This window comes from Penicillium angulare (assembly GCF_028827245.1).
Source record: "Penicillium angulare strain IBT 27051 chromosome Unknown utg000010l_segment0_segment0, whole genome shotgun sequence".
Classification (NCBI taxonomy): domain Eukaryota; kingdom Fungi; phylum Ascomycota; class Eurotiomycetes; order Eurotiales; family Aspergillaceae; genus Penicillium; species Penicillium angulare.
Genome location: NW_026623169.1, coordinates 296,362 through 314,387, shown reverse-complemented (window position 1 = coordinate 314,387; position 18,026 = coordinate 296,362). Strand labels below are relative to the sequence as shown.

At 46.6% G+C, this 18,026-nt stretch overlaps 11 protein-coding genes across 11 annotated transcripts; 3 read left to right on the top strand and 8 right to left on the bottom strand.

The window, feature by feature from the left end:
• Nucleotides 1-99: 99 nt before the first annotated feature.
• N7478_012146 (secreted lipase) lies at nt 100-1,572 on the bottom strand (the record flags this gene model as incomplete). The annotated part of the gene is made up of 3 exons (XM_056928360.1): nt 100-1,028; nt 1,097-1,294; nt 1,383-1,572. 3 exons carry the CDS (start codon nt 1,570-1,572, stop codon nt 100-102), a joined length of 1,317 nt encoding a protein of 438 aa, XP_056773468.1.
• Nucleotides 1,573-2,158: 586 nt separating this feature from the next.
• N7478_012145 (UbiX family flavin prenyltransferase) lies at nt 2,159-2,869 on the bottom strand (the record flags this gene model as incomplete). Its single annotated transcript, XM_056928359.1, has 1 exon — nt 2,159-2,869. The coding sequence occupies one exon, from the start codon at nt 2,867-2,869 to the stop codon at nt 2,159-2,161; it is 711 nt and encodes a 236-aa protein (XP_056773467.1).
• A 414-nt stretch (nt 2,870-3,283) lies between these two features.
• N7478_012144 (fungal specific transcription factor domain-containing protein) lies at nt 3,284-4,370 on the bottom strand (the record flags this gene model as incomplete). The annotated part of the gene is made up of 2 exons (XM_056928358.1): nt 3,284-3,324; nt 3,371-4,370. 2 exons carry the CDS (start codon nt 4,368-4,370, stop codon nt 3,284-3,286), a joined length of 1,041 nt encoding a protein of 346 aa, XP_056773466.1.
• A 71-nt stretch (nt 4,371-4,441) lies between these two features.
• On the bottom strand, nt 4,442-5,395 carry N7478_012143 (Zn(II)2Cys6 transcription factor domain-containing protein; the record flags this gene model as incomplete). Its single annotated transcript, XM_056928357.1, has 1 exon — nt 4,442-5,395. One exon carries the CDS (start codon nt 5,393-5,395, stop codon nt 4,442-4,444), a length of 954 nt encoding a protein of 317 aa, XP_056773465.1.
• Nucleotides 5,396-5,962: 567 nt separating this feature from the next.
• N7478_012142 (UbiD family decarboxylase) lies at nt 5,963-7,527 on the bottom strand (the record flags this gene model as incomplete). Its single annotated transcript, XM_056928356.1, has 2 exons — nt 5,963-6,499; nt 6,562-7,527. 2 exons carry the CDS (start codon nt 7,525-7,527, stop codon nt 5,963-5,965), a joined length of 1,503 nt encoding a protein of 500 aa, XP_056773464.1.
• A 494-nt stretch (nt 7,528-8,021) lies between these two features.
• N7478_012141 (flavin reductase family protein) lies at nt 8,022-8,765 on the top strand (the record flags this gene model as incomplete). The annotated part of the gene is made up of 2 exons (XM_056928355.1): nt 8,022-8,075; nt 8,133-8,765. The coding sequence occupies 2 exons, from the start codon at nt 8,022-8,024 to the stop codon at nt 8,763-8,765; spliced, it is 687 nt and encodes a 228-aa protein (XP_056773463.1).
• Nucleotides 8,766-9,645: 880 nt separating this feature from the next.
• Nucleotides 9,646-11,742, top strand: N7478_012140 (uncharacterized protein; the record flags this gene model as incomplete). Its single annotated transcript, XM_056928354.1, has 5 exons — nt 9,646-9,949; nt 10,013-10,144; nt 10,206-10,797; nt 10,852-11,012; nt 11,072-11,742. 5 exons carry the CDS (start codon nt 9,646-9,648, stop codon nt 11,740-11,742), a joined length of 1,860 nt encoding a protein of 619 aa, XP_056773462.1.
• A 340-nt stretch (nt 11,743-12,082) lies between these two features.
• N7478_012139 (uncharacterized protein) lies at nt 12,083-12,840 on the bottom strand (the record flags this gene model as incomplete). The annotated part of the gene is made up of 2 exons (XM_056928353.1): nt 12,083-12,682; nt 12,733-12,840. The coding sequence occupies 2 exons, from the start codon at nt 12,838-12,840 to the stop codon at nt 12,083-12,085; spliced, it is 708 nt and encodes a 235-aa protein (XP_056773461.1).
• Nucleotides 12,841-13,320: 480 nt separating this feature from the next.
• Nucleotides 13,321-14,442, bottom strand: N7478_012138 (uncharacterized protein; the record flags this gene model as incomplete). Its single annotated transcript, XM_056928352.1, has 2 exons — nt 13,321-13,621; nt 13,724-14,442. 2 exons carry the CDS (start codon nt 14,440-14,442, stop codon nt 13,321-13,323), a joined length of 1,020 nt encoding a protein of 339 aa, XP_056773460.1.
• Nucleotides 14,443-15,381: 939 nt separating this feature from the next.
• On the top strand, nt 15,382-17,249 carry N7478_012137 (cytochrome P450; the record flags this gene model as incomplete). Its single annotated transcript, XM_056928351.1, has 4 exons — nt 15,382-15,585; nt 15,676-16,121; nt 16,181-16,565; nt 16,635-17,249. The coding sequence occupies 4 exons, from the start codon at nt 15,382-15,384 to the stop codon at nt 17,247-17,249; spliced, it is 1,650 nt and encodes a 549-aa protein (XP_056773459.1).
• Nucleotides 17,250-17,613: 364 nt separating this feature from the next.
• Nucleotides 17,614-17,911, bottom strand: N7478_012136 (uncharacterized protein; the record flags this gene model as incomplete). The annotated part of the gene is made up of 2 exons (XM_056928350.1): nt 17,614-17,647; nt 17,745-17,911. 2 exons carry the CDS (start codon nt 17,909-17,911, stop codon nt 17,614-17,616), a joined length of 201 nt encoding a protein of 66 aa, XP_056773458.1.
• Between the last annotated feature and the right edge of the window lie 115 nt (nt 17,912-18,026).

The window sequence follows — 18,026 nt, the reverse complement described above, 5'->3', positions numbered from 1 at the left end:
ATATATGATGTTGCGCCCTTTGAATTTGAAGTGATAAAAATCAAATTGCCCTCAATCCTCCTTGCGGCCTTTCTTTTTTTTTTGTTTTTGTCGCTTTAGTCAAATATGAAAGAAGCCACTGTTTTCCATAATAACCTCAAATGAGCCGTTACTGAAATCATCAGTAATCATAGTTGAATTATTCCGCAAGAAGTTCATCAAACTGTGGTTGGGTCGCCATTTTGGCCAGAAGGTATACCCTGTGTCCCTGGAGTTCGGATCTAAGTCGTGGGCAAATGAAAGGAAATATGCTGGGATAGCTCGAGAGACATAGTCTGACCAAGTCCCATAGAAGATCTGCAGGATATCCGAGCCGTGGAATGTTCCTAAAATGGGTGTGCCGTAGCCATAAGCCGATAAATAGGACCAGCATTGTACCTCTGGCCTAGCTTCACTAGCGAGGGTCAGAAACACTCGCCGAGTCAAAGTGAAAGTAAAGTCGCCAAGAATCGCTGCGATTCTTTTGTACTGCGGATACAAGTTGTTCCTCGTTCCAGTGCGAAATGGTGAGCCATCTGTGGTGATGTTGGAATATGTCGCGACTAGACTCTCTAGAAGCTCTCGTGGAGCATCAAGGTAGAATATATCCTTCAGGTAGTCCACAATCTCTGCTTCGATAGTAATGTTGGGCTGAAACAAGGAAAATATTGTGCCTTCATCCTCTTGGTCACCGATAATAAAAGGAACTGAAGCATATCTGCCACTCTTAACCAAAATCTCCGGCGTGTCGGTTAAAATTGTTCCATCGGGTCGGGGAAGGTATGATAAGGCGACCGAATTGTAGGAGAACCACCGAGGAACCGAATTGACAGCCTTCAGAAATGTGGAATAATCCAGGCCACGTAGACATGCAAGCGTGTCGTTAGTTTCATTGCATCCAGCTTCTTTGACAATGGAATTGAACACTGCCTGGCCCTTGACACCGTCAATTGGACTGGTGGGGGCAATACTCCCGGAGCTCATGATCGCCGCACGAAAAGTGGAGAGCCCTTATAATTAATCTTCCCATCATACATTGACATTTGACTGAAGACAGAGATTGATCCCGCAGACTGACCCCAAAGCGTGACTTTTAAAGGGTCGCCACCAAAGTCCCGAATGTGATCTGCAACCCATTCCAAGGCTAACCGCTGATCGAGAATGCCCAGATTCGCGGCGCCGTCTTTGAGGACTTCACCTCCTGGCAAGAACCCAAAGCCACCAAGACGATAATTCATGGCTACGAATATCACAGGCATTTTAAGGTCCACCGAGGCTGCAATGAGAGTCGTCGGGTTAACTGACTGTGGATCCGATTTCAAATCCTCCACCGAATATCCACACAAAAACCGGTAAGTTTGTACCTGCGACAGTCCCCGATGGACGCATAATGTTCAGGTTCAGACATTCCTCGCCGGTATTGCTGATATTGTGGAAGAATGGGGCATTCGGAAATTCGCTGATAAGAGTAGAGGGTGGGGGGTCGTGGATGACTGTCTTGTGAAGCAACTGGGGGCAAGCTCTGATTGCACTATTCAGTTGTATTATCCCCATTGGCGCTGTGATGACCTGGGGAGGTTTGAGGCGAAGTGGCCCAACGGGCGCGCGAGCGTACGGTATTCCACGAAAGCTGTCAACATTTCTTGCAGTTGATCCAATGAACGTGGCTTCGGGTTTCGATATAGCGACTATCGGTGTGTTGGCCCTTTGATGACAATGAGAAACAGCCAGTGGTAATAATAGATATATCAGCAGGAACAGTGGAATAAGCAACATCGCGGGTTGTGGGCAAGTGAGACGACAGAGGTGGAAGTGCACGTGAGGCAGGCAGCCCTCTCTATCAGCGCAAACAATTGACCCAAGCCTGTCTCGCGTCTGGTGTACTTTGATACTTCCACCATAATAAATAGATCAGTTTATCCTGATTTTTATAATTTTATAATTGAATATTTGACCTCATGCTTGTTTGAAACTGTCAATCAATCATGTTTGATACATTATATCCCATCTAAAAACGCCCAATATATGCAAAAAAGAGAACCAACCCATCTGAACGCTAGCAATACATTTCAACACCATTCGAAGACTTTCCTTTAACTGGAATGAATATGATGAGGACAGACCGTGGGTAAGATCAGAATCATTTCTCAGTCTGCCATCCCTCCCATCTTTCAAAGTCTCCTGTATCCAAATCAAACAGATCCAGCATGCGTCCCACGCTTTGATCAACCAAGTCATCAACTGTCGCAGCTCGAATATAGTAAGCCGGTACAGGAGGGAAGATAATTGCACCACTGCGTGTAATTTCCAACATATTGCGCAAATGAATATCACTCAATGGTGTCTCCCGGGCTACCAGCACCAGTCGTCGTCGTTCTTTAAGCATCACATCGGCTGTCCGCGAGATCAAATCATCACAGAAACCACTGTGAATTCCTGCGAGCGTCTTCATACTGCACGGCACGACAATCATGCCATCGGCCTTAAAAGAACCACTGGCAATGGGCGCAGCCATATCATTGATTGAGTGGACATGGTCGGCAAGGGCTTTCACATTCGCTGGGTGGTAATCGGTTTCATATTTGATGGTTGCTTCGGCCCATTTGCTCATGACCAGATGTGTCTCAATGTTCAGTCGGCGGAGGGCGATAAGCGCCTTGATTCCAAGGATAGCGCCCGTAGCCCCTGTCATGGCGACAACGATTCTTCGACGACGATTGCCCGATTGTTGGTACACCGGGCCATGGTTTTCTTGTGGCTTCTCAAGGCGCATTGTAGATTCGGTCGGACTTGCACCAGGTGACGCACGGGAGGATTGAGGTGTTCGGGTACCGGAGAGTATAGAAAGCATTGAGTAGTAGGAATTGGCTTTTGGTTGCGGGTATTCTGCGTTTCTTTGAATTTCTTGCGTTGAGTGAGACAACTCAAGGAGGATCTGAGTCGCCTATTAAATATTTCATAGTGGCAATTCTCGGACTTGAATTTTTTGTTTTTGAATCCATGAAAACCCATAAAGAAAAATCACCACATGCATCTGACGATCGGCCCGAGTCTTTGCGATGCAATTTCCGAACTCCGATGCCGAAGAGAAATGTATGCCTGAATGCCTGAATGTCTCCACAAAATCTTGCCCAGTGGCCATTCAACTCGCTGCGCCGAAACTATTGCGGCAAGTCGGCAAGTCCAATATTCTTTAGTCTTAGACTTTGTCTTCGCCTTTGCCTTTGTATTTTATGCGACCGTCTGAGTTTTAAACGCCCAGATATCAGAGAAACCCATTTTCTTGGGTGAAATCAAACAAAGGGACTATACAGCTTAGTATATGCGCGATGATGGGAAAGGAATAACATACCGTTCATGATAGAATCCAAATAAGATACTGGAGATGTATCAAAGGGATTAACCACGTCCATATAACTATCAAGGTTGCCGGCCCCAAGCGGCGGAAAGGGGTCATAATTGACTCCTGTCAGATTTTGTGGTTCGTTGGCCATTCTGTCTCCCTCTCGATCTAGAGCAGTTCGCAGGGTAACCAAAGCTCGAATGTGTCGGGCTGATAGCCACTGAGTGTCGTTTTCAGGCAGTGAAGCTCTGTCTTCCGTTGTCCTTGAGTCCGAAGACGAAAATACGTCGATCACTCTCTGTTGCAAACTGCGACATTCAGGGTCATGGCGTGTCTCTTCCCAGATACAAAGAAGCAAAGTGGAGCTTAAAACAGTGTGAACCATAGACCAGCTACGCAAGGGAACAACGCTGAGGGCTTGGAAGTCCAGAAAGGCCTTGGATGCATCGATCAAGCTCCCTTTCGCACGCGCGCGAAGTAAATCATCGTGGGGGAAAAGTTGTGGGGGTTGGGACTGTTTCATCGCGGGCCGACAAAGGACAGAGACACAGAAGGAAGTATGCATCCGCAATGCTAGATGTTCGAGATTATGTTGCAGGGACATGCAGTATTCTCGACTCTGCAAATAGGGTTGACCCTGTTTACAGATACTATCAAGCTTTTGCAATCCTTCAATGGCTGGATCACCCTCGGTAAAGCCAAAATTTCCCGGTCGCATGATATCTAATCCAAGACGACAGATGAGGTGCATTGTCTCTGCATATGATAAATCCAGTCGCTCGTGAATTTCAGCGTCGAGAGGCCAACCCGATACTGAAACAATAGGTGGCCGATCATAACACATGCAAAGAAGGCTGTCTTGCCATACTATGGCCCGCCACAGAGTTTTCACTTTTCCTTGCACATACGCTGGCCAGTGTATGGTGCTTCGTTCAGTATGCAGTCCCATGGTCTGGGCTAATCGGACAGTTGTTCCCAGTAACGCCCAAGCAGCGTCGGATTGTCCCATATTTTGTAGTGTATTGCCGAGAATCAAAAGGGCCTGAATTATGTCTAAAGATGGCCGGAAAAGAAAGTTGGCTAAGCGCAAAGCATGGAAGGATCTCCGAGCTGGGAAGTTGTTAGCGACCTTGCTCGTATCTGCACAGGGGTTCCAATTCCAGCCGTACCAAAGTCTGTAGTAATCTCTAATCTTTTGGGATATTCGATATCCGAGTAATGGGCCCCTGCAGCCAGGGTAGCCAGTAAGAGACTTATGTGACCAATCGACTTGTCCGTCGCCCACCGATCTGTGATCTTTTCTGGATCTCGTAGCTCTCCTGAGGCATGGGCACCAAGATAAGTGCACATATCTGCTTCAAATCGATCCATGTCTGCTAGAATTGGATTAAAAGGGTATGCTGTAACACGATAATAATGAAAGAATCTAGTGGGAGGTTGCAATTTAGCAAACATCATGATTGAGAGAGGAACTGAACCTTGGAAAGAGGTGTAGAAAGAGCGACCAACATACTTCAATATCTCAGTTCGTTGTGGTAAAACTACCAGTAATGACTCCCATTTTTCTCCAGGCGTCTTAGAGTCCATGAACGGATAGCTGTTAAAGGTATTCTGAAGACCCAGAACCGAACCAACCTCGCGTGCCATAGAATCATTCGCGTCCGAGGCTCGTGATCTTAAAATCGAGAGAACAGAATTGTCTCCCGAGTATACATAGTTTTTAGAAGTATCAGGCTGTGCATCAGACTGTGTATGACTATCCTGAGCTATATCAGGTGTACCTTCACTCCCGATTGCGATTGGAGGGGATGATGGTAGAGCTGAACGACTCGGGGCACTAGCTTGCGATTTTCGATTGGATGCAAGGGCATATGTGCAGATGTCCGGATGTTTCCGCTTTTGACATGTTCGGCATGGCTGATGTCCATCGCATTTAACCTTACGTTTTCGGCAGGGATAGCATGCCTTTCCTTCTCTTTCTCGGCTTTTTAGGCGAAGAACTCGATCAGCCTCGTCGCGGCTAACACCACTCATCCTGCCGAGATGTCCGAACTTGCAGGGTCAGAAAGACACTCAGAAATGCGTTTAGTAAACTTGGAAAACTATGCCATATGGTCGAATTTTCCAGTACGATAGTTAAAGCCCAAGTAATGCAATGGTCGATGGTCGTCAAAGTCGAAGATGAACTTGAAGCAAGCGTGACTACGCGATGCGGATGGGTCACGTGCACCGGCCACCACATACTATGCAAGATATACTCTACAACAGAACTGGTTTAAAAAATAATCGAAAAAGATGTTATTGTTAAGAATTCAATGGTACGTAGAATTCAAATTTAGCATGCAGCTCCGATGGTACTTCCTCCTACCAAGAAACTTCAAGTTATAGTACTACTCCGCGTAATTGTTCAAGCCAATACTACTACTATATACCATACATTAGTGTCAACTTGGCCTTGACAACTTTCGAGATTTATGAAATTTATTGTTTTCTGATGAATCTTCTTGATTGTATAATCTAAATTACAAAGGGCGAGTTATCCAAATACAGAAAAAGCCACATCAATAAATAATTCTGTCTTCAAAAGGTCACACCAAGTCTTCACTCGCCCCGAAAGCCCATCTGGGTCCACTTGGCTAGAATTTTTTGCTTCAACTCGTCCGGATAAGAATGCTCAAAGTCTGCCGCCACCCAGTCTTGCCCGGTAGTATACTCAGAAGGCATCAAGGCATCTGAAACAACCTTACCACCCATAGTAGGCGAGCCATTACCATGTCCCATGTAGGGAATCAGTGGGAATCCACGCACATCCTCGAAGAAGGTCTCGTCGAAATTAGGGCGACACCGGGTAGAGAAAGCCCACATGACGTCCTTGCCGTTGTAAACATCAATATCATCGCCGACAAGAACCAAACGATGGATGGTATAGCCAGCCTTGTGGTTAAAGACCACGTCTCCGACCTTCTTCGCAAATTCTTGAGGCGTGGCTTTGAGTTCTCGCAGACGAGCAGTGTCTACTTTTAGCGCTACCCAGGTGACTTGCGATTCAAATGGGGAAAATGAATCGGTGATGGGGAGACCACTTTGTTGGCAAATCTTGCGGATTTCAGCGGCTGCCAGGGCTCCAATCATAGTGTGCTATGAGAGATCAGTAATGCGACCGTAAGAATTGCAAAATGGAAAGATAAAAAAGAACTTACAGTCTCATCAGTCAATCTACCACATGATGACATAGGTAGAATAGGGTCATTGCGGTAGGTGATGCGATTGACCTTGTACTTGGGCCACAGATGAGTGTCACCCGGGAAGACATATCCATGCATCTCACCAAAGGGACCCTCCGGACCCGTCTCAGAGATGGACAAAGTGCCCTCGAAGACAATTTCAGAAGTGGCTGGGACATAAAGATCATTTGTGTCACATTTGACCAGTTCCAGCGCGCTGCCCGTCATAGCACCCACATAGCTAGCCTCCGTAACTCCATCTGGAATTGGCATACTAGATGCCATGATGGCAGCAGGCGGAACACCGAATGCCAAAGCCCATGGCACATCTCGGCCTTCTTTCTTCCACATTTGATGGATTTGCCAGATATGCTGAGGTTCGATCACCAAACCTGTGAGGTGCTTTTCGTCGGAGACCATAGCTCGGGCGATAGACCAATTGGTCCATGATCCATCTGGGGATTGAACGATGTGCATTCCATACGTTTGAATGTACTTGCCTCCATCAGCTTGGTGAATGAGCGGAGCAGGTAGAGCAGTCAAGTCAATTTGACTCTCCTCGAGGAAGTTCTCCTTGCAGGGACCATCGGGAACGATTTGAGGCGGAATGGGTGTCATCTCGCTGGCTGATAACATCTTGTCGAGGATATCTTTCATAGATGCAGTAGGTGGCAAGGCTAGATGACGGGCCAAACGACCATAGCGATCCTTGGAAGATTTTCGAAGGGATGCTGGGGCACCGAGGATTCGAAACAAGCCATCTTTCGCACCAATAACATTGTTGAAAAGCGGAGCGGCGTCGTCTGTTTCGCAAACAAGACGTGTGATTGCAGCTACTTCGAGATTGGGATCGACAGGCTCATTGATCTCAATCAGATCATTGTCAGCCTTGAGAGCTTCGACAAAAGATCGAAAGCAAAGATGAGGTTCGTTGGCGACCATGGTGTCAATGATTTCTATGTTATGGTGAATGCGTAAGTCAACTTGAGGTGGATTATCTTTCATTATACAACGGTCACTTTATATATCACCGCCCGGCAAACTCGGATCGGACCATTATTCCTCGTCAGAGTGAGACCCATCTCTGTCCCAACTTTATCGGCATGCCGTATATGCGTCAAATCTTGCTTGTTTAAAGTTCCGAGTGCCGAACACCGAGATCTCCGAGGGTTCCGAGGAAAATCCGGGCTTGTTTAGCGGTGGATGACATGGATGCACATGCGTTGTGGGGTGCGAGAGTTAAGCCGTGTGTTGGTATGAAGACGGAACGATATCCGTCCCTCGTCGAACTTGAAACTAGCGTGCTGTAAGGAAAGTGGGCTACTACGGCACCTTCGGCATGTCTTCTCGGCTGCGGGACAGCGCATAAATGGAGGGGCAAGACCCGACATTGCTAGAAGCAGACGATAACAAGATACAGCACAATCGCCAACGCAATGTTTTATCAACCCGGAGTCACCGATCACAATCTTCCACATGATCCATTCAAGGTAGGTGATCTATATCTCAACACCTAGACTCTTGAACACTAATTGATGTCTGTATAGGCTTGTGTCGTGCCCCGCCCGATCGGGTGGATTTCAACCAAGAACAAGGAGGGTCAGACAAATCTAGCTCCATATTCACAGTTCAACAATCTCACATTTGACCCGCCGTATGTGATGTTCTCTTCCAATCAAACTGTCAACGGTACACGAAAAGATACAGTCATCAATGCAGAACAGACCGGCCGTTTTGTGTGGAATCTGGCGACCTGGGATCTGCGCGAGGCAGTAAATATCTCAGCAGAGCAGGTACCATATGGAGTCGATGAGTTTGAGCGTGCAAAAGTGACCAAGGAACCTGCAACATTGATGGACGTGCCGATGGTTCAAGAGTCACCAGTCAAGTTTGAATGCGAATACCATTCCACTGTCCGATTGCCGGGAAACCCCCCCATGGGGACGGTGGATGTAGTCATTGGACGTGTTGTGGCTGTCCATATCAAAGATGAGGTATTGACAGATGGGATTTTGGATATTCGGAAGACCAAGCCGATCGCACGTTGTGGATATTATCAGTATACTGTGGTCCAAGAAACATTCGATATGGTGATTCCCGGCATATCAGAAGATGTGCTATACGGCTTGGAAGGGAATGCAAGGCGCAACCGCGAGGCCGAATCACGAAATACCGAGTGAGAAGCCTTGGAAAGTTTTGGTTAACGACATCTGGAGGCAAATTCCTTTCTCTGGAACAAACTCAATTCCTCGCAAGTCCGACGGGCGAGCGAGCAATTAGATAGTATATGAAAATAGAGTCAGTTTAGCCGAAGGCATACCAAGAGAAATCAACAATAATTTCATTGCAATTGAAGTCTTACCTGCTTAGTATCAGCTGATTAGGACCCTTGTCTGTGGCGTTGGCTGTAAAACAAACTTGGCAGACCCCACTCCACTCAATATTTGAACCAGTCGGGACTCATTAAGTACAAGCTCTATTCCGATCTGAACCACTCACAATCATGCCCGCCTCGTATCAAAGTCCTTAAACACATCTTAGCGGAGCCAAGAATCAAGGTTGCAGTGTAACTTACCAGCCAAGCGCGCAGCGGATGCCAAGGGACGCCAAGGGGCAGAGAATCAGCACTCGGACCTTCAAAGAGGAATCACTTCATTGGATATAAGTTGGAATCAAATCAGGGTCCAGCCATCAATCTTTGACTAGAAGGTCCAAGCCACGTTCCGCTGTGTTTGCACCACTATATTGATCTCAGTAGTTAGTACACTTAGGCGATATATCCCGGCTATCGTCGGTATTTCCGGCTTTTTCCAACATTTAGACAAATCAAATCACTTGAATTGAAACTAGTATACATACATAAAAGTCAAATTCAGCACTAATTGAAGTCGCGTGGCGCTGGGGGAGATAACGACCTTCCGAAAGCAGAATGGGAGCAGACGAGACTCTGTATCCTTTCCCTTTATAACGGAGCCAACTTCACCTCTACCAACTCCCTCCGTCAATTGTATATGAGAAGAGACACTCACATTATTATTGTCCACAGGGGGAATTTTCACCATGAACGCTTCCGATCCAGTCGATGTCGCCGAAATCGCAAAGTCAAGGGCTCTTGCCCATGATGCGACTGTGAACGAGAAAGCTACATACAGCAAGGAGGCCACGGTCGATGAGATAAATATTGAGCCTGCAGCACCTGTGTACGTAGCTGGAGATCATGATGACGCGGAAAAAAAGGTCTATCCTAACGAGGAAGATCTGCGCACTCTTCGACGTGTTGCTGGAGCATTGCCATGGACTACATATACAGTGGCATTTGTGGAACTCTGCGAGCGATTTTCCTACTATGGCACCACTGCAGTTTGTAAGTCCCAGCGAATGCGACCGTGATATTGAGGATTGAAACCTTTCCTGACACTGAAGCTAGTTGTGAATTTCATCCAGCGGCCTCTTCCTCCCAACTCCACGACCGGCGCACTCGCAGCCGGGGCTAACTTTAGTAACGATGTACCTGGTGCTTTGGGTATGGGACAGCGTGCCTCAACCGGATTGACATTATGTGAGTTTGTCAAGAGAAAGCCACCCCATCTCCATCCCACATAGCTAACAATACAATATAGTCAATTCGTTCTGGAGCTACATCACACCCATGCTTGGTGCATTCCTTGCGGATCAATACTGGGGTCGACTTCGAACAATTTTCACAGCTATCGGGGTGGCCTTGGTAGGCCATGTAATTCTTATCATCTCCGCTGTCCCAAAAGTCATGGCAACCCCCGGGGGCTCTATCGCGTGCTTCTCTATCGGCCTAGTGATCATGGGTATTGGAACTGGTGGATTCAAGTCCAACATCTCCCCTCTTATCGCAGAACAATATCGCGAGGAAAAGCCTATCATCAAAGTTCTTCCCAGTGGAGAACGTGTTATTGTGGATCCAGCTGCCACAGTCGCTCGCATCTACCTCTACTTTTATCTTATGGTTAACCTCGGTTCGCTCATTGGTCAAATCAGCATGGTCTATGCAGAGCGCTATGTGGGCTTCTGGCTGTCCTTTTTGCTCCCGACAATCATGTATTGCATCTGCCCAGCAGTACTTTTCATTTGCCGGAAGCGTTACTTTTTGGTTCCTCCTACGGGCTCAGTCTATTCTCAGGCATTCCGTCTATGGCGCCTAGCCATGAAGGGCCGATGGTCTCTCAACCCAGTGAACCTGTAAGTTAGCGAGATACCATTTTGTGACAAATCAGTCTACTAACACACGCATAGCTTCAAACGGACCACAAATTCAGCAGACTTCTGGGACCATGTCAAGCCAAGCCAGCTTGGCTCTGAAAAGCCTCAATGGATGACATTCGATGATGAATGGGTAGATGAGGTCAGACGCGGACTTAAAGCATGCAAGGTGTTCCTCTGGCTGCCATTGTTTTGTATGTGATCATACTTTTGACATCATACGTTTTCTTTTTCCTCTGCTTACATCTAATAGGGCTGGCATATAATCAAATGCTCAACAATCTCACCTCCCAAGCGGCCACGATGCATCTTGGTGGCGTACCAAACGATGTTATCAACAATCTCAACCCCTTTGCACTTATCATCTTTATCCCAATCATGGACCGGATTGTTTATCCAGGTCTCCGTCGCATGGGATTTAACTTCACCCCAGTCAAACGAATCACTGCAGGTTTCTTCGTGGCTGGCCTCTCTATGATAGTCGCAACAGTGACCCAATATTACATTTACAAGAAAGGACCTTGTGGTAAAGACGCCAACTTTTGTTTGGAAGTAAAGGGAGAACACACCAATATTTCAGTCTGGATACAAACTTTGACTTACGTTCTGGGTGGCATTTCCGAGATTTTTGCGTCCATCACCTCCCTTGAGTACGCATTTACCAAGGCCCCGCGTAACATGAGGTCCCTTGTCCAAGCTATAGCATTGTTCATGAACGCCTTCTCTTCGGCTTTGGGCCAAGCCCTTGTTGGACTATCTGATGATCCCTTGTTGGTGTGGAACTACGGGGTCACGGCAATTTTGGCCTTCGTCGGCTGTGCAGGCTTCTGGCTTTCTAGTTATAAACTAGACCGCGAAGAAGATGAACTCAATATGCTACCGCAGAGCCATTTTGAAGGTAAGGAGGAGGAGCGAGGAGTATAATGACGGGGTGAAGGCAATTATTGTAAAGCAATTGCTTAATGCACGTATAACAACAGTTTTGGCTACAATAGGACAAAATGACATTTCAAATACTTCAAAACACAAAAGCAAAACCTATGCAAGTCTGGTGAGCTCAATGATTTGATCATATTTTCTTCATAATCAAGGATATTGCGGACCTAGCCACGGGTTAAATTCCCCAACATCTCCCATTAGTTAATGGAGCAACTTATAGATCTTGAGAGTCCAATATATCGATGATTAATTGAGCAACTCCCTTGTATTACCTATATATTCCCTCGCGTGTATTTAATATGTGTTTCGATTCCTCTCCAACTACTCATTCCTTTCCCTCATCTTCATCTTCGTCTTCATCGACCTCCTCTTGCTGTTGGTTCTTTGTCTTTTTCTTCGGCTTCTTAGACTGATCTGCACTACGCTTTCTCCCTGCGCCTTGCTTACTTGCCCCATTCTCCTTAGCCTCTTTTTTGGGTGTATTATTCTCAGACGTATTTTTCTTCCGGTCGCTCGAGCGCGTTTGTCTAGCACGGGTGTTGTGCTTATGCGTATGTTCCTCCGCATCGTCCGTACTACCATGTTGACTTTCATCCTGCGAGCCACGCGCGTCACGACTAGCATCTTTTCTAGCCAATTTAGCCTTAGAGGTATTTCCCACGAATTGCTTTCCCTTCTTAGACTCGTTGACTTTCTTCTTGTCGGTTTCTTCCTTCTCATCGTCACTCATTTGCTCCCACGCCTGTTTCGGCAAATATCGTTTGCGTGTACCATTCTCCTTTTTCGCAGTGCCAGATCCCTCTTTAGTTTGCCAATCTTCCTTTGTCCACTGGTCGAGATGCCTTTGTGTTTCACTTTGCCCTTCTTCTTTCGAGGTGTTGTAACTTCCACCTCGCTTCTTGTACTCCGCAGCCATCATTTGCGCCTATTCTCGCTTAGCGACCTGTCAGAAAAGGACAGAGAAGTACAGAATACCTTTCTTGCAGACCATTGGCCTGGTTTTCCACCTTTATCACCTCGATGGATCTCCTCTTTAACTTGATCACGTAACTTGGGATCGGTATATTTGTCTGTTGGTGCCATTTTGGAGGAATTGATAAATAGTTCGATGGTGACAGTGTGTTACAAGTGTCAATGAGCGAATTGAAATAGGTATATTGACTAGAATAACCAGGATCATTCTACTTTCATCTTATATCTGGCACTGAGTGGTGAGCACATCGATCTCAATGTGCAGAGTGACATCATCGTATGGAATGTGTGATGATATCGCGAACTCAATCTGAAAGAAAAATGAAATCCCAGTTTTAATTACGGTCGGAACCATGTTTCTTTGCATCTAATTCTCTGCAAGTCAAGGTCTTACACAATGGATGAAGAATTCAAGGTACGATAGTCGCATCGTCACCCAATCGTCACCATCTGAGTCGGAAACCCCGTGGACTATTTTTCTTATTCTAACAAAATGCAATTCAATTTGGATATCAAACTGTACAGAATTCTTGGTATCACAATTCCATCATTTCTAAATCGTCACATTAATTGATTCCGATCGCGTGGTATTTACGCTTTCTGGAGTTCACGTTCTTCACGCTCCGCACGCTCCTGTTGCTCTCGCATGTACTTGAACTTGGCAGACTCCTTGGAACGAACATGTTCTTGTAACCAAGTGGGCATAGCGCGCACTATCCTGGCAATCGACAGATGGTTGGGAAGGATGACTTGGCCACTGTTCTGAGAGAGGACCTGCTTGACGATCGCGTTTGCCACCTTGTCCACGGTCATGATGGGTTGGCCAAATTCTTTCTCCCAGTCAGTCAAGACCTTGATCATGGGGGTCCGGACCCAGTAGGGGTGAATGATACTGTGCATGTGTATTAGTTTCATGATCACGAAAAGGATTGGGGGCGTCATCCTTTAGTATGAAAAAGGAAGGGGGCCGTATGCCACGGCCCCTGCAACTTACCTGGTACGTACGCGTGGCGCCTTGTAATAATAGTTCAACTCTTGTCGCAGAGTCTCGTGGAAAGCGAGCGCACTGGATTTAGAGCAACAGTAATCCGCCATCTCAGCGAGAGCAACAAAACTGGCCATACTTGCGATCGTAATAACATGGCCATGGTTGGCGCGGACCATGGCAGGGAGGAATTCGCGGACCATAAGGAAGTGTGAGATAGTGTTAACTTCAAAGCTTTGGCGAATCTTCGCCTCTGTCTCTTCAAGAATTGTGCCGTCATTCCCAACGCCGGCGTTGTTGATCAGAACGGTCGGTTCTCCATGGTCGGTGCGAATCGACTTGGCAACTTCTGCAATGTTTGCGGAGTTTGTGATATCGGCACGGTAGAATGCCACGTTCGCTGGGAGCTTGAAGTTGGGCTCGACGATATCCAGAATAACCACTCGTACGCCTCTGCGCGACAGTTCCTGCATGACTTGTTTCCCGATGCCACTGCAGCCACCTGTTAAGAGCACGAGCTCCCGGGAATTGCTCCATGGCTCAGCGGAGGTCCAATTGTTGAGAGTCCATTGTGTCAGAGAGTTGTTGATGGTACGCAACAATCCCAGACCCAATAATGCACCAGCAGCCTTTTGCGCAACGGGATTTTGGACCAATTGCTGTGCGGGCGCGGGTAACTGCGCCAGCGCGGTTTGCGAATATTGTTGCACAAGATCCCAAGCTGACATGATGGAGGGCGGTAAGACAGTGTAGAATGTCGGTATTTGGAGGTTGAGTGAAAGTGCAGATTAGAAGAAAGAGATACCATCGGCTTTTAAGATGTCATCAGCAAAAAAAAGGTATTGGGGGCTACGTCGCGGATTCTTTAGCTCAAACCCTGACGACGATCATTCAGCGATTTTCTGCACCTGCGATAAGCCGAGGCATGAAAGACCGGAGGATATGCGGAAGCCAATCAGAATCATCCAGTTGGAGCTTAAACCGAACAGGAAACCAATGCGAGTGGGACCACTACCGAACCACTATGACCATGTTCATGTGGGGCAGTTTAGGTTGAATGTGGCTGCGTTATTCGTATCTCGGTTGCATTCACATGTGTATATGATTTAATTCCCCCGCAAAAGCGTGGTTAATCATGAGACTATCCAATCATTGTCATTTTTTGAGATATGCGGGGAGCTATGATCACCTTATGCCTGTTCTCTGGAGAGTCAAATTGTATCCCTGATCGCTTAGCCTAATGCGATCGACAAGATCGGCCCTGGTCGGCTTTTCATTGTAACCCGTTTCTTTTGGCACACGCTCATGGTATACCTCGTTGCCTAGGATAATAACTACATGTGCAGTTCGGACAATCATCATCCACTATCATAACTACAATCATCACAATGATAAGGCAGACGAATTATTTTCCTTATGAAAATACCGAGGTCGACCCGTTTACTCCTCCTTAATCTACTCTCATTGGATTACTCGACTGCCGATCACTTTCTGGAGTCCACCATAAATGAGCTGGGGCAAATATGGGTCTCGCCCATATTTGGACATATCTCTCCGGGTTTCCCTCTTTCTTTCAAAATTCTGAAGTTGAGATTATTCGAGCTGCAGGTTGTGAGAAAAGGATCCCCAACTAAAATCACGCTGTTACCGAGGACATACCGATTGTTATGGCGGCTGGTGACCGTTTACCGGGCCTGGGGATTTTTTCCCTAATTGAGGCATATTTCTTGCAGCGCACGATATTCGCTAATGAGACATTCCCCATAGTGTGTCTAGGCACTTTAAGCGTCAACCTTACACTACTGGCCCTTTGGAGTGTGGTCATTTATCCGTTCTTCTTGAGTCCATTGAGACATCTGCCAACTCTTCCGGTATGTGATGTTTGCAAGGATGAAAATGATCAACAAAGAAAAAGCAGGAAACAAAGAGTAAAGGGATTGAAATACTAACAGATTCCTTAGGGTTTCTTGAATCATGGAAAAATTATCTTTGACTCACCCCGCGGCCAGGCTGTTCTGAACTGGATGAAAACAATCCCCAACGATGGACTCATTCATATGCGTGATCCCGTTGGCCAGAGTTATCTCGTGGCCACCAATCATCAGGCCTTGCTAGATGTCATGAGCACCAATACCTATGACTTTGAAAAGCCTTGGAGAGCACGAAGCTTCCTTGCACGCATTCTCGGATTCGGATTGATTCTGTCCGAGGGCCATGCTCATAAGAAGCAACGGAAGGCATTGACGCCGGCCTTCAATATCAAGAATATTCGAGCCATGTATTCCCTTATGTGGGATAAGACCAACGGGCTCCTAGTCGAGATGGAGAAGGAAATCAAGTTGAATCCGATGGAGGGGACCAGTCCAACCGAAGGAGTCGGCAAGGTAGAGATGTGTGTTTGGGGAAGGTGAGACTACCGATATTTTAGCCTGAGTCCCATCATCTTCATGGCTAACAATTATCTAGCCGTTTAACCCTTGATATCATCGGCCCAGCCGCTATGGGACGAGATTTCCGTTCGTTACAAAACTCTGAGAACAAGGTTGCCGAGACTTTCCTTAGCATCCTCGAGCCAACGACTGAGAAGATGGCCTTCCTGGCAATGAATTTGGTTACTCCTCAGTGGATTGCCCAGCGTATACCATGGAAACTTAACGACGTTATGACGCACGATACTCAGTTCCTCAGAGAATTGTGCAACAATATAGTCCGCGAGAAGCGTGAATCTTTAGCTGCATCCAAAGCCTCCGCAGAGGACCTCGAAGCCGATATCCTGGGAACGATGATGCTCGGTGGTGACTTTTCTGATACTGAGCTTGTTGATCAAATGTTGACCTTCCTTGCTGCTGGCGTAAGTCCCGCTTATTCTAATTTTATTCAGCAATCATTTTGAATAACACCCTAACTTATTATTTTTTAGCACGAAACAACTGCCAGTGCCCTCACATGGGCCTGTTACCTATTGACCCTCTACCCGGATGTTCAGGAACGCCTGCGTGCCGAGATTCGAGAGAAGATACCCTCTGCTGAGAGTTCCATCACATACAACGACTTGGAATCACTACCTCTTCTTAACGGTGTAGCACAGGAGGTTCTACGACTATATCCCACCGTTCCTGTAACAATTCGCGAAGCTATTAATGACAGCATGGTAGCGGGAACCCACATTCCCAAAGGAACCCGCATTATCCTGTGTCCATACGCTATCAACCGCAGTGCTCTGTTCTGGGGAGATACTGGAGACGAATTTGTTCCAGAGCGCTGGGTCGACACGGACAAGAATGGGAACCGTGTTCCTAACAACAACGGCGGGGCTTCGACAAACTTTGCACAGATTACTTTCTTGCATGGCCAGAGATCTTGTATTGGGAAGGATTTTGCACGAGCTGAACTTCGATGTGCTATTGCGGGTGTTGTTGGTCGCTTTGCGTTTGAGATGCAGGATCCTAAGCAGGAGATTCACATTGCAGGCGCTGTGACGACAAAGCCTGTCGAAGGTATGAATCTGAAGATGAGTCGAGTTGAGGGGTGGTAAAATGGAGTATCCGAGGCGTGGATTATGAACTAATGCTATAATGAAACCCGTATGTGACCTCACTTGCTTGTTTGCCTTCTACCTATAGCTATTATGTGGATATTCCGTACCCCAGTATAGCGACTTTTGTATATAAGAATGATTAATTCCTTTATCGCAATATGTTTTAAGTACATTGTTTGCCAACTAGGCTTTATTTTAGACTGAGTGTATAGAGCGCTTAGATACTCCCTTACATGGATTAAATTGGCGGATGAACTGAACTATACTATTTCACGGAGAAATTTGAGTAACAGACATACAAGTACAAAAGGAACAATCTCAAATACCAACCCATGCAAAATCATTTTTATCAGGTTATCTCCTATGCAAAGCCTTTCAATGCGGCGTTTGTAGCCCTGGACTATATAAAAGGCCAGTTTACCTGGCATGGCCTTCCTTCCTTCCTCTCCCCCTGCAGTCGCAGAGAGAGCTGAGTTCTAGTAATAATCATACCTCAGCTTCTTGCTAGACCCATCTTCAACAACCCACAAATATTCCACATCATCGCGACGTCTCTTTTTATTTTTAGACGTTGGCGTCTCAAAGATAACACTAGGACGAGTACGAATAGGCTCGATATCAAACCTCATGTAGAGAGTATTGTAGTTAAAAGTTGTCATGATTCGAGCTATGTGATGAGTCCCTGGTGCGAACGACCCCAAAACAATATACGCAGCGATGGAACCGATCTTACCCTTCCCGAACCAAATTTCATAACGCCGCGTAACTGGGAAA